General features: G+C 37.9%; 1 protein-coding gene across 2 annotated transcripts in view; it reads left to right on the forward strand.

Moving 5' to 3' along the window:
• Positions 1-23,420, forward strand: part of bicd1a (BICD cargo adaptor 1a) — a 36,262-nt gene that overhangs the window by 3,017 nt on the left and 9,825 nt on the right. For both annotated transcript variants that reach the window (XM_087797225.1, XM_087797227.1), the window contains exons 2-5: positions 16,369-16,581; positions 20,307-20,459; positions 20,526-21,026; positions 22,906-23,277. In XM_087797225.1, the coding sequence (XP_087653351.1) occupies positions 16,369-16,581; positions 20,307-20,459; positions 20,526-21,026; positions 22,906-23,277 (1,239 nt within the window). The remainder of the gene's footprint in view (positions 1-16,368; positions 16,582-20,306; positions 20,460-20,525; positions 21,027-22,905; positions 23,278-23,420) is intronic.

A 23,420-nucleotide genomic window follows, 5' to 3' on the forward strand; every position in this document is an offset into this window, starting at 1 on the left:
TTATGGATGTCAACAATTATACTTCCTAAAACTGTAAACTCTTGGGTGAAGGAAAGGAATTTGATGTAAAAGACAGTCTGGTAAATTTAAAACTTTTTTGCTAAAATATTTGCATTTGTTCAAGACTGTAACAACAGAAAATGACTTTATAAAGAAACTTTTTTCTTATAAATCGATTCCTCAAATTGTATTTAGATTAAAAAAAAACTTTATTTGATTCATTCATCTCTTCCATAATTTCCATGGAACCTGAACACATCTTCCTACATGATTAAAAAGATCATGTTTCCTCGCGTCACGCCCGGTCCTTGATGTCGCCCACTCTTTCCATCCAACGCTACAGTTTTTGACCGGCACGCAGATTAGTAATGATTTCCCCGCAGCTCCGAGCAGCAATTTCAAACCGGGGAGACAGCCGGTCTGGAGAGCTGTCCGACTCATACCTCGGAGTTATGGATTATTGGATGGAAGGCGAAGAGTTGGACGAGGGCAGCGGATAGTTTGAGACAAGACGACACGGACGGAAAAATCATTTTGGAATAAGATCACAATACTTTCATCTTGTCAAACTTTATGCGACTTACTTTTTATTTTTCGTTGTATTTTTAATATTATATTCCCTTTAAAATAATGACTATAATTGCTATTCCACATGCTAATGCTACTTACATTTAAAATAGAAAAAAGGATAATTTCACATTTTTCAACCACTAATGCCAGCTAGCTTGGGTCAGAGTCAGGGGACACCCTGGACAGGTTGCCAGGTCATATTTCTGAACTTTCTCTCCACTGACTCCTTTAAGAAACATCTTAAGACGTTTCTATTTGTTCAGGCTTTTCCTTGATTTTCTGGAACTCCTGTGTTGTTCTCAGTATTATCTTGATCTTTAAATTATGTACTTTTTTTAGTATTGTTTTGATTGTTAAAGCACTTTGTGACCCTGGTCTGGAAAAGCGCTATATAAATAAATATTACTTACTTACTTACTTACATGTGGAAACTGAAATAAAGTGGAGCGTCATCTTCTCGATGTCCTCATCTTCCCTCTTCTGCCTCTCTGCGCCGCCGTCCGATGGATGGAATATTATCTGGGGCTGAAGTTACTTCCAGTAGAAAAGAAACACCTCCAGGTTGTGTCATTTCTCGAGAGTGAACGACATCAGGACGAGTGCGTCAGAATAGTCTTCGCTGCTGGTGCTGATGGGAATGTCAACACAGAGAAAGAACTTTTTATTTCATTCTTCTTTTTTTTTTAAATGACACCAAGCTTTTGAGGACAAGACCTTTTGAGATTTGACTGCTTAGAGGTTTCTTCTCTTTATGTCGTCCCTCTGCTTGTCTGGCGTTGCTCCAAGAACTCTAGTTTCCTCCCACAGTCCAAAAGTAAACAAGGGTTAGTTGATGCTTCCAAATTGTCCAGTGGTTTGTGAATGAGGATGAATTAACAATCAACACACACAGCCTTAAAAAAAAAGGACGCACACTTGATTTATGCTACTTAAAGACATTGGAGAGGAAGGAATGTTGAGGGTGCCCCACTTCTCTGCACTGCCATTCATCTTGGTCAGGGTGCACGACACTACTATAGTGACTTCCTTTTCTGCTGGGTCCTTTATTTGTCTGTCCCTTACCTCTTGTTTCCACTATCAACATGGTTGTGTTGCGGGGAATTTTTCGGTTTTGTGTATGTGATTGTCTCACAACCACCTGTTTTTAATTTATAACGCTGAAAGTTTTATTTTTTATTTTAATCTCTAAACTTAGGAAAATTGTGTCACAACATGATCTGGAGCTTGTAATCCATGTGTTTGTGTTTTCTTGTTTAGACTATTGTAACAGTTTATTCTCATGTCTAAACAGGAAGGAACTGTCTCGTCTGCAGTTAATACAAAACTCTGCAGCGAGAATTCTAACCTGCTCAAGTAGAAGAACTCACATTTCTCCGATCCTTAAAACTCTTCACTGGCTTCCAGTTTCTTTCAGGATCAATTTTAAAATTCTGGTTCTTACTTTCAGAGCTATTCATGGTCAGACTCCTCCTTACATCAGTGATCTGATCCAGACTTACACCCCAGCTCGGGCTCTGAGGTCTGTGGATCAGAATCTACTGATGGTTCCTGAACACGGTTCCGGACCAGAGGAGAGAAATCCTTCCAGACTGTTGCTACTAAGCTATGGAAGGATCTTCCTCTCCCTCTGCGTTTGAAGGAGTCTACTGACTCCTTAAAGAACCATCTTAAGACCTTCTTATTTGTCCTTTTCCCTGATTTTCTTTGAAATTATATATGTTGCAATATTCTACTTAGCTCACAAAAGTTAAAGGAAAAAGTAAGCCAAAACTACTTGATTGAAACAGCAACTTTAGCATTTTTACTTTATTTTGGTGTACTGTGCTGGAGGTCATCTTTTGAACATACATTTTTCTAAGAAAAACAGTATTTACATCGTTTTTCAAGGTCAAAGGATTGCGTTAAATTCTCATACCAATCATTTTTTCTAAACCAAGATCACTAAGAAGTCTGCTTGTCTTTGATGTTTATTTTTCAACTTTAACATTTCTATCTAAGTTGCTTCACATGCAAGTTTCTGCAGCCCTCCCCCCTCTGTGCTAATGTCATATAATCAGACTGACATTTGTTTACAAAAGCATCATTTTAATAATCGCACGAAATGTTTGGTTCTAATCCAATAACAGCACTGTTGCTCTGGGTATTTGTGTTTTCATATGGAGCTAGTGGAGCGAAAACAACACAAGGATGAACTATGTTATGCTTGTGTGAGAGAAGTGCTTCCCTTAGTCATCCACGATCTCCTCTCTCTCTTTCTCGTCCTCTTCTACGCCTCCCAGGCCGTTCCCTCTCTCGCAGTGTGTCCTGCATGGAGCTGGATTTCTGCCTGAGCAGCACCCGTGGTTACTGACTTACTGCTGCTGTCTCCGGGCAGATCGAGCTCCTGTAGGACTCCTGCGGATTCATGCTCGCGATAAATCTCTTTGTTGGTTGTCGTCACGGAGAGAGCGTCTTTCCCGCCTCCTCGTCAAACGCCGACGTTGAACTCAAACGGGCAACTGTCACAATCTTTTCAGCTGTTTACCAATCTTTAAATATCTCGCAGTGATGAAACATTCTGTTGACTTTCAAGTGACAGATTGAATCTTAATCAAAAGCTAATGTTCGGAACAGTTTCGCAGAACTAACTGACTCAAGTCATTAGCTCAGTTTGAAACGCATTTACTTACATTGTGATGAAGTGACGGCTGTTATATAATAAAATAGGTTGTGTTTACTTGTGATGTGTCAACGAAGCTTCATGAAAAATAATCCTTTTTTTAGCCCACCAGATTTCAATATTTAGAATCTATTGCTTTACAAGAGCTATACTATTGAAACTTAACATCACTTCAATATGAGGGCGCCACCTACTGAGCTCTCAGAGTCACTGTTTCATGAAGCATCATCAACCCATCACTACTTTGTACTGGTCACTAGGGTTGTAAGAAAATATCGACACACTTGAATGTCGAAATACATATTTTTCCACGATACTGTAACCAACAGCACTTTAAAATTCTCAAATAAAATTTAAATATTCACTTTATTTCGCTACTATTTCTTCTTTAAATCTACATCTCTCTGTTTGAAATCAATAAGCTGATGTAACATCATTGTGTTTTTACAGTTTTCCTGCAATTAAATTCTTTAAATGGCAACTAATGTGAAATGTTTCAAATGTTGAAGTCTTCCTCTCGTAGATGCAGTAAGTCTCTCATCATGACCATGTTTTGAACGTATTACTTAATAAAGTTCTCCCCCGTATGAAATCTTGGCGAACAAGAGGTTACGAGAGGGAGTCCATTATGATGTAATAATGACTTCACTCCTCCTCCAGTCAGCTGTAATCATGCCCCGATTTGATAATACAATGAGTCCCTTGGAAGTGGAGACTTCCGGGATTGATGATGCGCAGTGACAAACCGTGATGCTTGACCAATCACAGCAGACTGGGTGTGGTTATAGTAACTTAGATTTAATCTCCAGGAAAACAAAGAGTTTTAAGATCATTTATTAAAGTAAATATTCCAATGAAAAGAGAGTTTTGTACGAACAGACACATACTGATGATACAATAAAGTCCAACATATATTTAAAATACACTACAGTTCCTAAAGTATCACATTGTGTCGCAAGATTCTTGCCGATAAACACCGACAGGTCATAATGGTGGATGGCTCCATATCAAAGCAGATTATTGTTGATGTTGAGAACAGATGAATTGATGTTTGAGGAAATAATTTGATATTTGGAGAAGGAGGAAAAATATTAGGCATCCTGGATATAAGACAATGTCATGAATAGACTTCTGTTTGTTTGATAAATAAACATTTTGATCCATGGCTAGTTAAAGATTTTATCCCTTTGTGTTACCTCAGAAACGGGTGAAGTTCTTGCTTAAAAAAAAAGTTAATAAAAAAAGTTATCTGAAGACACTTTACAGTTTAAATAAACCCATATAACAGGAAGAACAAAAAAAAAACGGCAATCAAAAATGTTTGAATCACAATGTGACAATTACAAGAAAAAAACACTTGGTTTTAACGGGCAGAAATCTTGGCAAAACCAGACTCAGTGTTAGGGTTGGTTCAACTTAATAATCGATTAAGTCCATAAATTACTCTATCAACATGTGGTATTCGGTGCAAAAACAAACGGCTTAAATAACCAGTTTGGATCAAATCTAAACAATACAAATACACAACCTAATGATGACGTGTATTTAGACATCAACTAACAGACGCTTAGTTAGAAAAAATATATATAATTCTAGCATCAAGAACCGTGAGTAGACAAGTGTAGTTAGTCTTCAACTTTTCAGTGAAAGCAAGTATTTTATCAGGACACCGTGGGACGTTCATAGAAAGATGGCAAATGTTGAAGAAGGGAAGAGATCAATACCACAGGATATTCTGTTGTTCCCTCTTCCTGCCACCATCCCCCTCTTCAGTGCCTCTGGCTCCCCCTCTCTCCCCCCCATGTGTGGCTTTGGCCTGGCTTTTGGTTTGAAGTGATAATTTCACATCGATTTCTTGCACCATGTAGAAAAAGACAAACGCTGGCTATTCTGAACGTGGGACAAAGACAGGATGCCGGAGCTCGATGGAGGAAGATAAACGGAGAATGTTTTCAAAACAAAAAACTGAAATATCTCAGTCAATGGGCGACATGCGTGTCCCAGAATGATGATGACACTAAGTAATCCGAGTTATATTCTGCTGATAGTTTTCTTGGTTTCCTAGTCAGCAGGTGACCTGCGACCTGAGCAACAGGCTCGGGATGCAGCTGAGCATACAGATAAGAAGCGTCTGCCATCGGCCTCCAGGGATCGCCGCTATATTTGGTGTGTGTTCAGCCGGACCTGAGAGGGAAGGTCATTCGTCTTTGGCTGCGAATATCAGCAGCGTTTTCCTGTGTAGATGTATAACATTTCTGGTCTCGTGTGTGGCAGCAGAGCATGATGGGGGTGGTGGGGAGTGAGACGGGTGAGGCGGAGAGAGAGGCGGGTGAGGAGTGACTCCGGACCATCACTCTGCTCCTTTTGTTGTGTTGAGCTTTTAATGTTATAACTTCTTTACAGAGAGACATGATAGAAATCTATTATTATTCTGTAATATACATGTATTGAGAGCTGAATTTAACATGATACGATAGCAGACAAACTAGTAAGTTTTTATTCTAATCATCTTTATAGGAAACGCCACAACATGTTTCATTAACTGAGCCTGAGAAACCTGGGTGTTGTATTTGATAAAGACATGTCTCTAGTTCAACTCTGCAGAAAACTGACCAGAAACTGTTTCCTTCAACTGAGAAAAATCTCTAAATTTAGCAAAATGATGTTAAAACATGATCTGGAGCGTATGATCCATGCATCTGTGTCTTCTTGTTTAGATTATTGTAACAGTTTATTTTGGTGTCTTAACAAGAAGGATCTGTCTCGACTGCAGTTGATATAGAACGCAGCAAGAATTCTGACCCGCTCTAGTAAAAGAACTCATGTTCACTGGCTGCCAGTTTATTTCAGGATCAATTTTAAAATTCTGGTTCTTACTTTCAGAGCTATTTAGTTTCTCCTGAATATTATAGTTAGCTGCTCATGTAAGGCGTTTTTTGGCGAAAAAAGTGTATTTATATATATATACTGTATATATATATATATATATATATTATTACGTATAAAGTAAAATAGTTAATGTTAAAGATTTAACATTTAATATAATAAATAAAGTGTGTGGAGTGGAACAAAGAGGAAAATGACAAATAGGAAAGCATTATTTAAATTAAAGTTGCTAATAATTGTGATAGTAGTTATAAAAACGCTGTGATTATGTTATACTTATAATCACATTCACAAATAATTTGACAATAACAAATCGTACTATGCCAATAATAATAATACATTATTTATGTATTGACCATTTTTAATTAAAAATGGAGAATTTTTATTAAAATATTTAGAAATCTAAAGATAGGACCACTTTATGGTTCTACAATAAAGTCTGACATTTGACACAGTATAGTAAAAATCATTTTTAAAAGTTTATGTTTTTCAATAATAAAAAGGAAAAACCACAGTTTTCTTTTTTTTATACCTATTCATGATTTATCATTTATGAATGAATGGTTGTTTTAAGCATGATTAACCGCCAAAAAAACTGAAATTATACCCAACAATAATTCAGAAAAAATGCATTTAATGTTGATTTTAGCAAAATAAAAAAATAGGGAATAACTTTGGTGTGTAGTCTCGATGTTGAGGTTAAAGAAGATTGTTTTCATCATAATAATGTGACTTAGACTCTGTGTAACTGCTTCTGCTTTATTAAAGTTTACAGACGTGTATTAAGCTTCTCTTAGAAGGCATGTCGTGCTCAAAAGTCTGATTAGATCAAACCTGCTGACTTCATCTCTCCTTCAGATACGCATATTTCAGAAAACTTATTTCCCTGCAGTCAAACTCAAGTGGAGGCCTGAGTCGGTCTGACTGCAGGCTCTTGTATTGATCAACGTTGCGTTTCGCTGTACGTGCTGAAACTCCCGAAGCGTCTAATCCTGAAAATAACTTTACTCTTGCTCGCCGGGGCGTAAATCATCACATGAACTCTGTAACCTCTGTTTGTTTTCACGGCACACTAACAGAGCGCTGGTGTTGCGCACCTATAGCGATGTGTCTCGGCATCCATGGGATATTATCCCGGCTTCGCTGCGAGAGAGTTTCTGAAGATCCCTGACCCCTTTCTCCGTGGCAGCACACATGACTGCACCCGCTCACAAACAAGCACTTAGATGAGAGTGTGTGAGATGGAGTGTGAGTGTGTGTCAGCTCCCTCCTGCACACATTTATGTTGGGACAGGTAGTAAATCATGACATAGTTAACCTCAGTAATTAACCCTCGATTCCATCAGTAGAGTGGTGATGTCAAGGAGAGAGCAAGAAAAGCCCTGAAGGAGAACAATAGTTCTCTACGCTGTTTCAAGTGATTCAAGAGACTCGTGAAGCTTATTATGGGATATACTTCCATATGTCCAGTTCTGTGGTAGAATATCAGTGCGATCAGAATATTGAATGGTTGCATTTCAAACTTTTTCTACAATGTTTTTTTAAATAATTGAATTCAGTAATTTCTATATTAAAATATATGATTTAATTGAAAAAATTGAATATTTTGTACTTTAATTATTGCTATTTTTTTTGTTTTATATTCTAATGTCGAAAAAATAAAAAATATGTTTGTAGCCTTTTCAATTCAATATAAAAATGCTGGTACATAGTGCCACTGTGATTGGCTAAAATTTCTAACAAGTATCTTTGTACTCCTTTAGTATTGTGTAATGGCAATTTGGAAGCCATTCAAATCTTAATAAGTTCTACGTTAAAAAATAAAATACTCTGATGCTATACTTCCATATATTTAATCCAGAATTTGATAACAAATTGATGAAAAAAAACTTTTAAAAAGAAAGAAACATATCTTAAAAAAAACAGGGTTTTCGACTGGCTGCAGAGTTGTCCAGGGTGTCCCCTTTCCTCTTGCACAATGTATCTGGGAATTAATGAATGATATTGAATTTATGAATGAATGGTTGTTTTAAGCATGACTAACCGCCAAAAAAACTTAAATTATACCCAGCAATAATTCAGAAAAAATGCATTTAATGTAAGTAAGTAAGTAAGTAATTTTTATTTGTATAGCGCTTTTCCAGACCAGGGTCACAAAGCGCTTAAACAATCAAAACAATATTCAATAAAGTATATACTTTAAAGATCAAGATAAAACTGATAACACAACAGGAGTTCCAGAAAATCAAGGAAAAGCCTGAACAAATAGAAACGTCTTAAGATTGAGTTGTTCGGACTGGAAGTCCATTTGTTGACCACCGACACAAAATGAGATGGTCACAATCAAAACTAATGCATAGTGAAACAAACTAATTGAATTTTGATTATTTAGGTGAGGAAAGTAAAAGACATTTAAATTTCCAGTCATATTTTCCTTAAGAACCAATGGCGATGACTCGGCAGCTTAAAGTTTCACCGTGCAAGTTAAAAAAGAGTCTATCAATGCTAAGAGAGGCAACTAAGACCTTTCAATTGGAGTCTGCCTCGACCTGATCCTCGGGGGAGATGAGAGCGTTTAATCTGTCTCACATCACTTTGCAGACGCTTCAGCTGTACTGGAGCGTAGAAACCTAAAGAACGCCGTATTAACAGTAACGAGTATATGAATAAATGTACATACATTTTCAACTTTTCAATCAGTCACACATTCGAGTTCTTACTGTCCTTCACTTGACATCAATGGATAACTACTTCCTCATTGATTAACTTTAGCTTAAAATATATATTTTAATGTATATTGTGACTATTTCTAAAGTCTCCTGAAAGGCTTTAAGAAAGTGTTCGCTGCTCCGAGGCTGTGGTCTGTGGTCAGTGCAGCTCTCAGCCTGTAGTTATATCTACTTTAGAATGTTTATTCATTGCGTTTTTTGCCTGAAGAGTGGGCCATGTGTTTTCATGGTCCACCGGCTCACAGTGGCCTCTGAGGCAGACTAAAAATATACAGAATGTTGTGCATAATGGCAACGAAAAGGCCAAAATAATGTTGAATTTAAAAAGCTTCTCCTGGAATGTAACTGTTGTCGTGAAGCTGATGTAGTTGTATTAACCACACAAATAGTACTTGCTAGACTTGTAGTCAAGACTGGCTCAGTTGAAACCAAGATAGAACTAATAAAGACCAAGGTATACTGTAGACCTTTAGTTGAAGTACATGCTCAAAGAGTACATGACCGGACTTGTCTACAACTACAACTCTAGTACTTACTTTATAGCCATTTACAAGATGAAAACAACCTTCAATAGTCAACTAGACTGCAAAAGTCAGCTGTGTGCTTTGCCCCATGATGAAAAAACTATGAAAGATACAAAACACTCAAATCCCATGTTGATAATTCGATTTTTTATCTACATTTTAAACTTTGAATGGTGTTTCTACGTGAACGTGTGCCAGAGCAGGAGATGTTTGAAAACCTTATTTGACCTTGTCACAGTCATTCCTTATGAGAAATGTATTGCAGTTCTTCGCGACTTATGTAACGAATAATTTATATTCTGGTGAGAAAAATAGTTGGATCCAGCAGCATGTTTTGATGTATTGTATGCAGTCAACGGTGCAGGGCATGGAAAGTGCCAAAAAACGGAAGGATGATAAGAGGAGGCGTACAGCCCAGTAATAATTAAATATTAAGGTAGTCTAAAAGACAGTATTGAGTGTAGAATTAGTTAAAAATATCAATTGTTAACAGAAAAAAATAACTTACTACCATAAGTAAGACCTACAAGTAAGTTGAAGGTTTTTTATTTTCTGACGTTGTTCCCTGAAGTCCATTTCAAGAGGTGGTCTCAGAGATAAGGGCCAAGAGTTGGACCCCATTGTAGAAAGGTTTTACATCAAAGCTCTCTGGCAGAAATACTGTTGAATATGTTTATTCAGGATTTCTAGTCACAGCCTGAGAAGAGATTGTTCTCTTTGGTGACCTTAATTGCTTACTTGTTGTCTTGTTGGATTAAGCAGTGATTGTGGTTACGTGTGAAATGGAGGTGAGGTCACCCCATACCAAGGGATTTGGGAACATTGTGGACATTGTTTAGGAGTGGAAGAAGGAAGTAGACTGGTGGACTACAAGAACAACGGTCGTCAAAATTTGGTTCAAGGGATGTGTTTGTAATCTATCTCAAGACTATGATGGGTAGCTCTGTCATCAAGGAGATCCTCGCATACGAGGTGATTCCGTCATATTACCGTGTCTCTCTGACCTTCTAGAGAAGTGTTGGGGTATGTCAAACTGTGAGGACGCCCCTGGTTTTACTCCCAGAGATTTAAGTTCAGTTCTGAACAAGACAATGTCTCTGTTTTTGTCGAAATCGTGTCCTTGGAAAAGAGGATTTCCGACTGTAAGGAAGATTTACTTCATACATTTTGGCTTAAAACCGAAAGGACAGGAGAATAGCAAGATTAGATTCCAGGATGTGACTGACAAAGATAAATGTGCCACTCAGAGCTTTCTATCAATTGTCTGCATCCGAGACTTACAATGTCTGAGAAACAATCCCGACTCTTATCTTGAGCAGACGAAATCACAATTAAATCTTTTTTTTTTACCAATGTTTTTCAGCTTTAAACCACTGAATGGTCTCATTGTTTTAGAGACAAAGCTGCAGACGTGAATTTGGTCCAATTGAAACACATTTTCCGTGTCATGTTATCGTCGTGAAGGCCTTATTTCACACTTATTATAAATGAAAACAATTAGTTACACAGTCCCTTAACTTTAGTTTAATAAGATTTAGCTAATTAGATTCAAATTCTGCCATCATTGATTTTAAAATCCTCCTGGTCGTGAAGTGTCTTCCTCTGTTGGGAGTTTAAATAAAGAGAGTTTAGGTCGTTTCAGGTAGAAATTCTGACCTTTAAAGAAACGTGTGTGTGCACAAGGCGGGAGAATTAAGATGACAGGCTGTGTTATGTATTTGCACATCAGGAACAAAGACTTTCTCATCTTTTGTTGACCTCGACTAAGGGAAGACCAAAATGAACCTTTTCCTTTGTGCTTAAGACAGTTTTAACAGGCTTCTATAACCAAAGTTAGCCACCAACAATATAAAATACTAGTATACTGTGAACTAGTGAAATATATAAATGAAGTAATTTCAAGGGTTATACACAAAGAGAGATTGAACTCCTTAACTAGTGAATACATCTTTAAATATAACATGTTGTCATTGTTTAATTCTATCATTAAAAGGATTTTTTATCTAAATAATTCCAAAAATTAAAATTAAATTTCAAAAGATGTCACCAAAGGACTGAAAGACTGAAACTTTAATTTCAAGCTCATGTGGGCCAAATGCAATGAGTTTTTGACACACGTGATCTATTCAAATAAATGCTACATAACGTAATGTAATGTAACATTTTGACATCATTTTTGTAAAGTTTGGTTTCATTTTGTCACAACACGGTAGAAATAACAAGCTATTACTCTAATGCTGCTTTGGCTTACTTACTTACTTACTTCAACCAGCAACTTTTTCTGGGCAATTCGAAACATTGACCACATGATCACTTAATTTGAATCAGAGGCAGTGTTTACTTTGCTCGACCAACCAAACAAGAGATTTGTAATCTGTCAATGGAGGTTGTTTTATAATTGTTACACAGTTCAGACACTAGGGGGAGCCAGAAACTTTGTTTTCAATCCGACGTATTGCTGCTTTAAGTGAGAAATTAATCTAATCAAACTAATGTTAGAACTTTAGAGACTATTAAAAGCCATATTTTACGATTAAAGCCTAACCTAGGAATGTGTTGTTTTTGATTCTTTTAATTGCTCGTTTCTCTTCCCTGGCTCAGATTACTCAGGTCCACCTCTATTGTAGAAATGTGCTTGTGCACTTTTGTAGATGACAGATCCATTGACTTGGCACTTTTCCCCTGCAGTCGAGGAGCACACGGGGACGTCCTTGAGTGAGGACAAAAAAGATGCATCTTCCTCATTGACGATTCAGGGGCGCGCCCATGTCTCTGCATTTATACCTGAACATAATCACGAGTTGTTCTAACTTAACATAAAGTGACCTGTGAAGGATCATCAGTATTCATACGTGTCCCTGTGTACTTCATCAAGCAGGAAATATAAGCAGAAATCGATCTTTTTGACGAACTAGCCTCTAAATGTGTTGCAGGATTCTTAGAGCGCCCTCACACACACACACACACTCGCACACACACACACACACACACACACACACTGACAGATGTGACAGTCATCAGCAGCAGGCCTCAACGTCCCTGTCCGTGGTGCTGAAATCCTCGATGTTGTTCGGAACCACCATCTGGACGTGACTCATGTCTGCGTCTTTTTGAGCGTGTTTGTTTTCTGTCAGTTAGAAATGTCATCATCCAGATGAAAAGTCAGTATCGGGAGCAAATGGGTCCTCTGGAGTTGTTTCTGGATTGTTCTAAAAAGTCTAATTTTTGATTAAAATAAGATAAAAAACTATGATTTTAGAAAGATGATGACAATCATCACTAGGATCCTAGTGTTGCCTGCAAGCTTAGGTTTCTACTGAAATGGCAGATTATTGCTGTGTTCTTTTGTCTTGAAAAAAGTCTTAACCATTACTGTTTTCACCCTGACAACTGACAACCGGACCTTATAGCTCTCAATTGTTTTATCCGGATTTACAATATGTTTTTTCCGTTTGAATCTGCTGAAGCATTACTACTATATTTTAAATATGTTTTTTTGAAATCATATAAATGTTGATTACTAATCATTAGTTAACTTTATGTTCAAATAAATTAGTTTTCAACACATTGCTGGAGTTGACTCAGGGTTGTTTGAACTAGACCTTGCTAATGTAATTAACCTGTAACATCTAAAAATAATTCAAGATTAATTAATCGCCGAAGGAGAGTTTGCTCATGGGCTTTTTAAAAATAGAACCCGCTGTGCTTCCAAACAGACTCAGTCACTCCCTTGTCTCCTCATTAGAATCCTAAGGCGCTTGTGCGACACAGATTTGCTCCCCCCTTTTTTCTAGTTCTCCGCCCAAGGCCCTCAGGGATGAATATCTATGAGAGCCCCTCTTTTAATCCACTGGGGCGCAGGAGGCCCTCAGAAATTGAAGGTTGGATGGATGATTTTTGATCACCAGCTCCATATTTTAGAGGACAGAGACAAAAGTGGACTAGAAACTGAGGCTCCATCCATCATACTAACAAGTATGGTTGGTACATTGTTGGTCTATTTTTGGTTCTGGAGCAGCTTCGGTACCACTGAACCAGAAGGTCCTGAACATTCTATTGAAGAGTCTCACTGTGCTAACAGGAAGAAGTGGGCAGATGGAGCGAGTCGACTTGTGTTTTTCTCTTTTTTTCCCACAAAGCCATCTGCCTCTTTCGGTTCATTCCTGATGAATCACTTGCTGATATGAGAATCTTCTCGCTCGTCATTGAATGAAACCCACCATCACAGTCAACGCTTGTGTGTTTATTGCACATTATTCTCGCCTCCATCCCCCTTATGTAGTCTCCCGCCCGGCGTACACGAGAGCAGCAGGCGTCTGCGGGGTCAGACGTTTGAATCTGTCTGGGAATAAAAGGCCTGCTTGGACGTTGGCAGCCTCCGGTCTCCGGCATGAATACGAGCTAATTCGGCCGAGCTGAGCTCAGAATTAATCAGCTGTTTTGTTCCCGGTTTCTCATAATAACCACTGGACTGGCCTCAAGCTGAGCCTTCCAAGAGTGGGAGATAATGAAGAATGAGGGGAAGCAATAAGTGAAAGGGAATTAAAGGGGCAAGACAAGGCAGATTTAACCGAATTAAACTTCATTACCAAGTCTTTTATATTGTTTCAGTTGATATAGAAAGTCTTCTGGACCCTCAACTCCAGGCGTTTGTGCATCAAAGAAGTTACACAGTGCAATTGTTGTTCACCAGAATTCACTGATACTTTCCTTTTAGCCATCATCGTGTTCATCATACTTTTCGACATATGTGTGCAGATTTACTGCATCTTTAATCTCCGATTCACGCTCAGTTCTATTGAAAAATTTCCGTCACGTATGGTTTCTGTGCGTTAGGATGCTGTGTCCTAAGTCATGGCCTTGTGAAATGAAGAAAATATTGACATATTTAGAGGTATCAGTTTCTTTTACACAAAAGGTTTATAAATATTTAAGATTCATTTTATGTTAGTAATTATTTATTTACTATTCTTACTTGCTGTGTTTTTTAAAGTTTTCCTATCATATTTTAACTTTTCGCTCTTATGGATTGACAGCCATCAACACTCATACTGTAAATAATGTGGCCCCAGAGAAAATGTAATTACTTACTTACTTACTTAATTGCTCACAGTCAGAAAATGTGAAATACTCAACATTTTCTTTAAATTTTATATGTGACTCTAGTTGTTTTATGACAAGATCCCTCAAGTAATGTAAAAATTCCACAAAACCTGAAGCTAATTCTTGAAAACTGAAAACTCGTCTGTCTTTTAATGAAGAACTTCCCAATTTTTTTTTGAAATGGTTAAAGATTTAACTGCATTATATTTGTTATTAAACATTCTTTCAGATAAAGTTAAAGATGGTTGTACACATGGTTACGGAGCACCTAGAAGGGAGTTTCCTTGAACACCTACGGTAGTGAAACAATTGGACAACCTAGCGGAACAAAAACTAAAGATTTGTGTGGATAAACAGACTGAACATGGAATATTAACATGACACACACATATTTTCAATTTTCAATACTGTAATTATAAGTTTCGATGAAGTTTGTTTTCATAAATATTAATTCCAGTCATTTTATTGAAGCTATATACGGTATAAATATGACAAAATGACTAATGAACTGAAAAAAAGAAAAAGAAAAGACATGAACATGTTCCTGGATAATGGGCATTAATGAATGTTGTGATGGTGGAGTCTAATGGGACAAACGTAATTTTGGTCCATTATTTTTTATCGAGACCAAACTAGACTTTTCCCTCAGGATGTTTTTCAGGAATTGTATTTATGATGTAAGTGGTAATTCCGGGAAGACAGATCTGTGATGGAAAGTATATATTAACTGATGTTGTTGTGACACTAATATGTGTTGATATCAGGTTTAACTCGCATTATAACAATGAAATTGTCAAGAAAATAATTTAAAAGCTGGCAAAGGATTTTATTTTCTACTACTACTACTGTTCATATAAAAGTGTCATCTGTTAAATTCCTAACTCTTTTATAAATGGGGTTTTTTTCTTCTTAAAAATTAATAATTGTCTACACATTTTTTCTACCCCAACACATCTTTTTGGTTTGACGGCCCCTCATAACAAAACCGGTATATGATGTGGCCCCTCAGTCCCTTCTTCGAAACTTCAATTCAAGCAAAATGATACTGTTCATGTGGTTACATTTTCCATTTATAGCAAACAAATATAAATCCAAATATGTTTGCTTTTAGCTCAGAAGATGAAGAGCAAGTAACAAACGTTTATGTTTGAACTAAAGAAAGAATGTAAGTCTCAATAAAAAAAAAAAATTGTGTTCTTCTTATCTCATTATTCTTTCATTTTATGTGCCGCTTAATCCCTTATGGGAGTCGCGGGGGGGCTGGAGCTTATCCCAGCTTCTTCGGGCGAGAGGCAGGGACACCCTGGACAGGACACCAGTCTGTTGCAGGACACACAAAGACACACAATATTCACACACACACTCATACAACTACAGACAATTTTCCCAAGTATCTCTCCATGTTTTTAGACTGTGGGAGGAAACCGGAGTCACTAGTTGCCTCTTTCCTGATTTAGATGCGAACTGGCAACCTTCTTGCTGTGAGGCAATAGCGCTTAACACTTATTTATGAAGTTAACTCATCTCTCTGCTGCTCTCTGTGTGTAAACATATTGGGAAAATATTTTTTTTGTTCAGGTTTTTTTTTACTATATATATACTAACTATACTATATATACATACTATTTGACATCATACATGGTGCAATATCAGTCTTACAGTCCTGCTCAGTGCTGCTGTGATCTGTTTGTTCTCAGTCATGACCAGTCAGCGCTCAGAGCTGTGAAAACCTCTGTCAGGAAAATTAGTCTATTGATCCCAGTGAAACCTCATCCCTCATTGACAGACAGCAGCTCTTCCATTATTAGGATATATACCCGGGGGGTCAAAAGTTGATCGAGTTATATTTTCAACTATTTAATTCTCAGACATTGTCCCTCTGTGTGTTTCTGCGCAGGCGTTTGGCCAGGCGTACACCAACCAGCGTAAGGTCGCGGAGGATGGGGAGAGCAACGAGGAGACGCTGCTGCAGGAGTCGGCGTCTAAAGAGGCCTACTACGTGAGCCGCATCCTGGAGCTGCAGGGAGATCTGACCCTCAGCCGCTCGGTGGCGTCCAACACCCAGGCTGAGAACGAGAGGATGAACCTCCTCGCGCAGGAGCTCCGCGAGGTCAGTGATCGTAACTATAGTGATGTGTAGTGAAGACACGGGCTGTGTCCCAACTCGTGCAGTGTGCTAAAATGCAATTGGTGCACTCAAATGGCCAGAAAATTGAGTGTGGATCGATGGGCATTTTCCACCCTTAACGGACGCGATCTTAGTGACGTAGATGATGCTGAACGCTTTATAATCTTTGGCTCTAATAATTCAATGAAACCTGATATTGTTTTTAAACTTTTAATCTAGTGCTCTTTTTAAATAAAGATACTGTATCATGATACTGGGCTATGTCTCAAATCGCGCACATGACTCAACAGCTTCTTCTTCTACTACATTTTAACGCTGATTATAACCAGTAGTCACTATCGCTGACACTTGACTCGAATCAAAAAAAGTTATTAAGTTGTATTTCATTTTGGTGTTATTGTTGTTGTGTAATTTTGTGGTAAAATTAGTGTTTTCTTGAGACATAGCTTCCGTTTAGTGTCATCTACGTCACTAAGATGGCGGCTGTTGATGGTGGAATGTGTCAATCGATCCACACTCAATTTTCTGGCCAATTGAGTGCTCATTGCGCACTACATTTTTGCACACTGCTTATTGGGACACACTTGTGCACTCAAAAAATGTGTAAAAATGTGCACTCAAGTGTAAGTGCAGAAGTGTGCAATTGGGGACACAGCCCTGAGCTTCACTACACAACAGTATCATGAGGGCACAACAAGATATCTGTCATGACAATGCAATGTTATTTAATGAAGGTTAGATAACACGAAAGATGTTACTTACAATGACCACAAAATTCACCAAACCGAGAAAGTCAAAGTGCTGACTTAAGAGCCAGAAAAGGTCTAAAGAGTCCAGGAAATAACAAATCAACAACAGCAAACAAGGGAGGAGCAGGAATGGACTTGACAAAATAAAATGTAAAAAAAGGAAATATTAATAACATCACTTCATGTCAACATTGTCAGTGTGGCTACTGTAGTTTTTGGCCAGTAGAAGCTCCTTGCATTTTAATAAAAATAGTTCATGTCAAAAGTTACATTTAATTTAATGTGTTGATGAAGCTTCATGAAGTAGTGTACTTTTTTCCAGAGCCGACTAAATGTCACTATCTGCTCTATAATCTAAGTTTGACTTTGAACATATATTCTATTGGAACTTTACATCACTTTTATTCTAAGAGTGCCACCTAATGACCTCTACAAAATATGACACTGTTTCACAAAGCTTCATTATCCCATTGCCACAATCTCTAAATACTCTGATGCCTGATGAAACTAATTTGTAGAAAATAAACTGAATCATGATACAGTGTCTTCATTTTAAAAGGCCACTGTGAAAACATTTTTTTTTTTCTTTTAACAAATGCTTGTATAATATTATATTATAAATGAAAGATTGAGAAATCATTTTAATGTATTTTATATGAGGATTAGGTAATAATTTATATGATCTATCACTAAATTATTTGGGAAAAATATCAAAGTTAAATCATAAAAAATGAATAGTATATGAACGATGAAATATAACTTTTAAAAAGGTATTATCTGTTGAAACAAGTGTGTGTTGGTTCACGCTTTTGTGGCCTGCTGCTGCTGCTTTTGTGACGGCTGGTGTTGGAGTTCGAGTGAGGGTCAGACACAACGGCCACGACCCCATTGTGGGGGGCAAATCCGACGCTAAGCTGCAGAATAAGTAAAAATGTCCTGAGCTCGGCACATGTGGCAGCAGCGAGAGAGTCGGTGACCTGGTGTTCTCATCCACCGGCTTTCATTAGGAAACTTAATTAGATTAAAATCACATCCCATAAGAGAATACATCCTAACTCTCATATTTGATGAGATTTCTTTTTAATCACTTCTTTAATCCGGTCAAATGTCTGGATATACTATATTTATACATTTATGAATCTGTTTTGTATGAGATAACTGTTTTAAAAGACTAACTTATTGTCCGACATGTTTATTTTTATTCAGTTCTTTCGATTTTTGTCATCATAGAAGACAAAGTTTTGTTCCGTTAGTCTCAAAGGGTTTAGATGTCATTGTCAAGTGACACGTAGTGGTCTAAGTTTAATTTCACATGTCGCCTCGCAAGGTGGGCTCAGAGATCAAAATGCACAGCGGCCATATTGTCCACCGATCCTGCTGAGTCAGCAGCTAGAACATATGGACACAGAGCTGCAGGGAAGTTGCTGCTTCATCTCCCTGCGGATGAACCACCTCAGTTACTTTTTAATTACTTTGCATAATCTTGTGTGTTGCAATTCTATCTACACTTTATGAGGTACTATAACTGCTTTTTCTTTTTTAAGAACATGAGAAAAACTTGATCAAATCACATGGTATGAGAAGACCATTTTAAAAAAGGGACATCCTAGAACTTATTCCAATTTCTTGTATATATTCACGCAAGGTAAAAAGTAAGAATATCTATTTTTGTCAAAAATATTTTTGGGATTAACAAAAAACATTTCAATTAAGAAACTAAGTTTTGGGAAGTTTATACCCTGATTAACACAAGGAAGTCCAATGAAGTTCTTACGTTGGATTTGTCACTTTCTCCTGTTAAACTTGTTTGTTTTGACAAATTCTTCAGTCATTTAAGGCAAATTCCCAATTCAACGAGACGATAACAAGAGAAAAACATGTATATTGTATTTTAGTGTAATCTTAAAGTAGCTATGAACTGGAAAGATTCTTGATTTCTTAGTAATAAGTATATCCAATATATCATTACATAATTTTATATTTAATCTTTTAACACTTGTACATTGTGGGAAAGTATGTTTTTCAATCAATTTTAATGCAGAACAATCTTGGTTTCACTTTTTCATGTATTTGAAAAAAAGTACCTTTGTATAACTATTTGATTCGATTTGTGCAAACTCCAAAAATGTGAAATCAGGTCAATAAAGTTGATGGCAGGGTTGGATAATAAAATGTCCTGAAGGTCACTGTAAATACTACAAATGTTCTGTGTTGCCATTAAGTCAAGAGAAAGTTGGGATAGAAGAATAAATAAAAAGACTGTATGTCACAAAATTGTCACAAAACCAGGTAAATAGTCTCAACACAAAACAAGTAAGTACAAGTTTAAATACCAGAAAAGTAAAAACAAACACACAATGATAAACGAAGAAACAAAAGTCGTGCAGAGCAAGGAGGGTAATTGACAAGAATGAAAAAATCGTGGAGAAACAAAGGAAATAATTATCTGAACAATCGTGACTTCTAGCATCGTAATGAGTCCGGTCTGACACCACGGACTGGAACCATAAAGCTTAAGTAGCGCTTGCAGGGGTAAGTTTGCAAGGGGGAAAAGAAATACAACTAAATAAAAGTGGATATCAAATGGTTCATGACCAGAAAGGATTTAACCCTTGTGTTGTCTATGGGTCAAGGTGACCCGGAGGCCCGAAAAAAACAGAATATCCAAAAATGTAATTATGCCTTGACTTGATAAAAGTAAGCTTAAAGTATTCTATTATTATTATCTGTTTAAACATTTTTAGAGCATTTATTCTTCAAAATATTGTTAATGTGAAATGTGAAGCTTTTTTAAAGAAACAGCGAGAAAGACAAACAAGGGGAAAAATCAGAATAATGATTTACATGATCTATTTTTAAACCTGTATGTTTGTGACCTCACAAGGTCACAAACATACAGGTCATTTGTTGCCCCCTGGGAAACTATTTAAAATTAGCTTTTCCATCTACTATTTCCAGAGCAATGAGGTGTTGGAGCTGCAGAGGAACAGGATGAGGGAGGAGATAAAGGAGTACAAGTTCCGTGAGACCAGACTTCTGCAGGACTACACTGAGCTGGAGGAAGAGAACATCACGCTGCAGAAACTGGTCTCAACTCTGAAACAGAGTCAGGTTGGTAGAGAAACAGAGGAGCTTGTTTTTCTATGAATTCATGATATTGTTTTCTCTCTGTCTCAGGTGGAGTATGAAGGTTTGAAACACGAAATCAAGGTGTTCGAAGAGGAGACCGTCCTGCTCAACAGTCAACTCGAGGACGCTCTCAGACTGAAGGAGATCTCTGCCGTGCAACTGGAGGAAGCCCTGGACGCCCTGAAGAGCGAGCGCGAACAGAAGAACAACCTGAGAAAAGAACTGGCCCACCACCTCAGCCTGAGCGACAGCGTCTACGGGGCCGGGGCCCACATCGCTCTCACCGTCACCGGCGTCGAGGGCCTCAAGTTTCCCGAGGAGACCAACGGAAGCAACATCTCAAACGGGACCACGACTCTTCCCGTTGCCAACGGCAACAACGAGGACAGCAACCGCCGAAACACTCACATGCACAATGGGACCATGTTGGCGAAGATGAACGGGGACTATCGTCCCGGGAGGAAGGGGGAAGGTCTGCACCAGGTGCCGGACCTGTTCAGTGAGCTCAACCTGTCCGAGATGCAGAAGCTCAAGCAGCAGCTGCTGCAGGTTGGTGTTGACAACATGTTTTGGGGTTTTTTTGTCACGTGGTCCGCCGATCTACGAAACTATTTCTACGGCACATAAATGGTTTCGAGACCCCCTAATATGTGAAATGTATTTTTTAAAGGAGGGGGAGCTCATCTTGTTACAGTTGGAGAAATCTACATTTTTATTTCAAAATGTCAGCCTCCTTTCTTCACACGCTCCCAAAGCCAAGAGCTAAAGGGGAAGGAATCTTGGACTCGTAAAAAAATAAAATAAAGCTGATTTGAGTTAACTGAGAGAGAATAAAGAAGGGAAGTGGGCAGGACAAATGGCAGTTGATTTTTACATATATATATCCCTGTCCAATTATCTTAACAGGTTACTTAAAATGATAAGAAGATGCCTTTATGGTTCTGTACATCTAACAGGTGGCTACAGTTTAAATCTTGTTTTTTTATTGCCTCAATTAATCAACATATTCATTTGTAATCTCTGTCCATTTAAAAATACATACAAAACACCCCCAGACCAAGTATTGAAACACAGTCATATTAAAATGTAATATAGTTATGATTTTTTTTTTCCCTGTAAGAATCCCTGCTAGGTTAGTATTAAGATATGCTAACTATAGCACATTAGTTTCTTCTTCTTCTTTTTTTATGATTCCTATTTGTCATTTTAAATCAAATAAATATATGATTTATGTTGTGTTTTTTGCCCTATAAGAATCTCTGCTAACTAAGTAGTTAAGACGAACATATGCTAAATTAGCAGTATGCTATGCTACATATAGCAAGTTAGTTTATTCGTCTCGTTGCGTTTCACAAAACTTGCGCCGACCCCAGATCAGGTTTGGAAGCGCAGTCATTTTAAAATCTAATAAATTAATGATATGTTTTCTTTGCCCTGTAAGAATCCCTGCTAACTTAGTAGTTTAGACGAATATATGCTAAATTAGCAGCATGCTATGCTAAATCTAGCACATTATTTCATTCCTCTTTGTGTCTTTGGGGTTTTTTTCTTTTCACAAAACTTGTGCCACCGACAGACCATGTTGGGAAGTTCAGGCATAGATTATCATTCTAAATCTAATTAAGTTATTACATTTGTGTTGTCCTGGTAGAGGATTAGATTAAGAAATGCTCAATAGCAGTAAGTTAAACTAAATGTAGGTTTTATTCTTCTTTGTCCGTTTAGACAACGTTAAGAAGTACACTTAGATGGCAATAATGCCACTACACGGACTACAGTCATTCTAAAATTGAATCTAATAACGTATTTAATTTCATTTTTATTTTGCCCTGTTAATGATTAGATTAAGATCTTCTGAGTTTGCGCTATGCTTTTATCTGTGAACTCAGTTACACCATAATCAACTTCTCTGTACCAGATGAGGCTATTCAAGATATATATCTGATGAATACACTGTACTGAGAATGAAGTCAGTGCTGTTTTCTTTGTATTGTCGTTCACACTCTTTATCTTTATTAGTGTCACAGTTTTCAGGCTGTTGCTCCTAAGCTTTGGAACGATCTTCCTCTCTCTTTGCGCTTGATGGATCTACTGACTCCTTTAAGAAACATCTTAAGACGTTTCTATTTGTTCAGGCTTTTCCTTGAATTTCTCGAACTCCTGTGTTGTTCTCAGTATTATCTTGATCTTTAAAGTATGTACTTTTTTGAGTATTGTTTTGATTGTTTAAGCGCTTTGTGACCCTGGTCTCGAAAAGCGCTATATAAATAAATATTACTTACTTACTTACTAGTGTGATTGAGTTCAATGAGTTCAAACCGATTACAGTTTTGTTTTCATCACAAGCTATTCTTGATTGGTGGGAAGATTTTGTGGAACCGAAATGTGTCCGAGGAGTTTTTAAACGTGTTGACCTGTTCTTCTCGAGGTGGAGCGCGAGAAGGCGTCGCTGCTCCTCAACCTGCAGGAGTCCCAAACCCAGCTGCAGCACACCCAGGGCGCTCTGACGGAGCAGAGCGAGCGAGTGCACCGGCTCACCGAGCGGGTCGGCGCCATGAGGCGTCTCCACGGGGACAAGGAACTGGACGACCCGCAGGAGAGCGAGAAACCCGATGGCGGTTCGATGGCCAACGGTCACCGTGACCCGGACGTCCACGGGTTCGAGGTCCTGGAGTGCAAGTACAAGGTGGCCGTGACGGAGGTGATCGACCTGAAGGCCGAGCTGAAGGCGCTGAAGGAGAAATACAACCAGGCCGTGGAGGGGAAGGATGACGGACACCACGACGCTCTGAGTGAACAGGTGCGACGTCAATCAAACATTATTATATATTATTTATAACACATATTATATTATATTATTATATAATTACTAAAACAATAGCATACCTCTGCCAAGGAGCTGACATGACCTGATTTCATAAATGAATAAAGAAACTTTCGCAA

The sequence above is a fragment of the Callionymus lyra genome, chromosome 8, assembly GCF_982586985.1.
Source record: "Callionymus lyra chromosome 8, fCalLyr1.hap1.1, whole genome shotgun sequence".
NCBI lineage: Eukaryota > Metazoa > Chordata > Actinopteri > Syngnathiformes > Callionymidae > Callionymus > Callionymus lyra.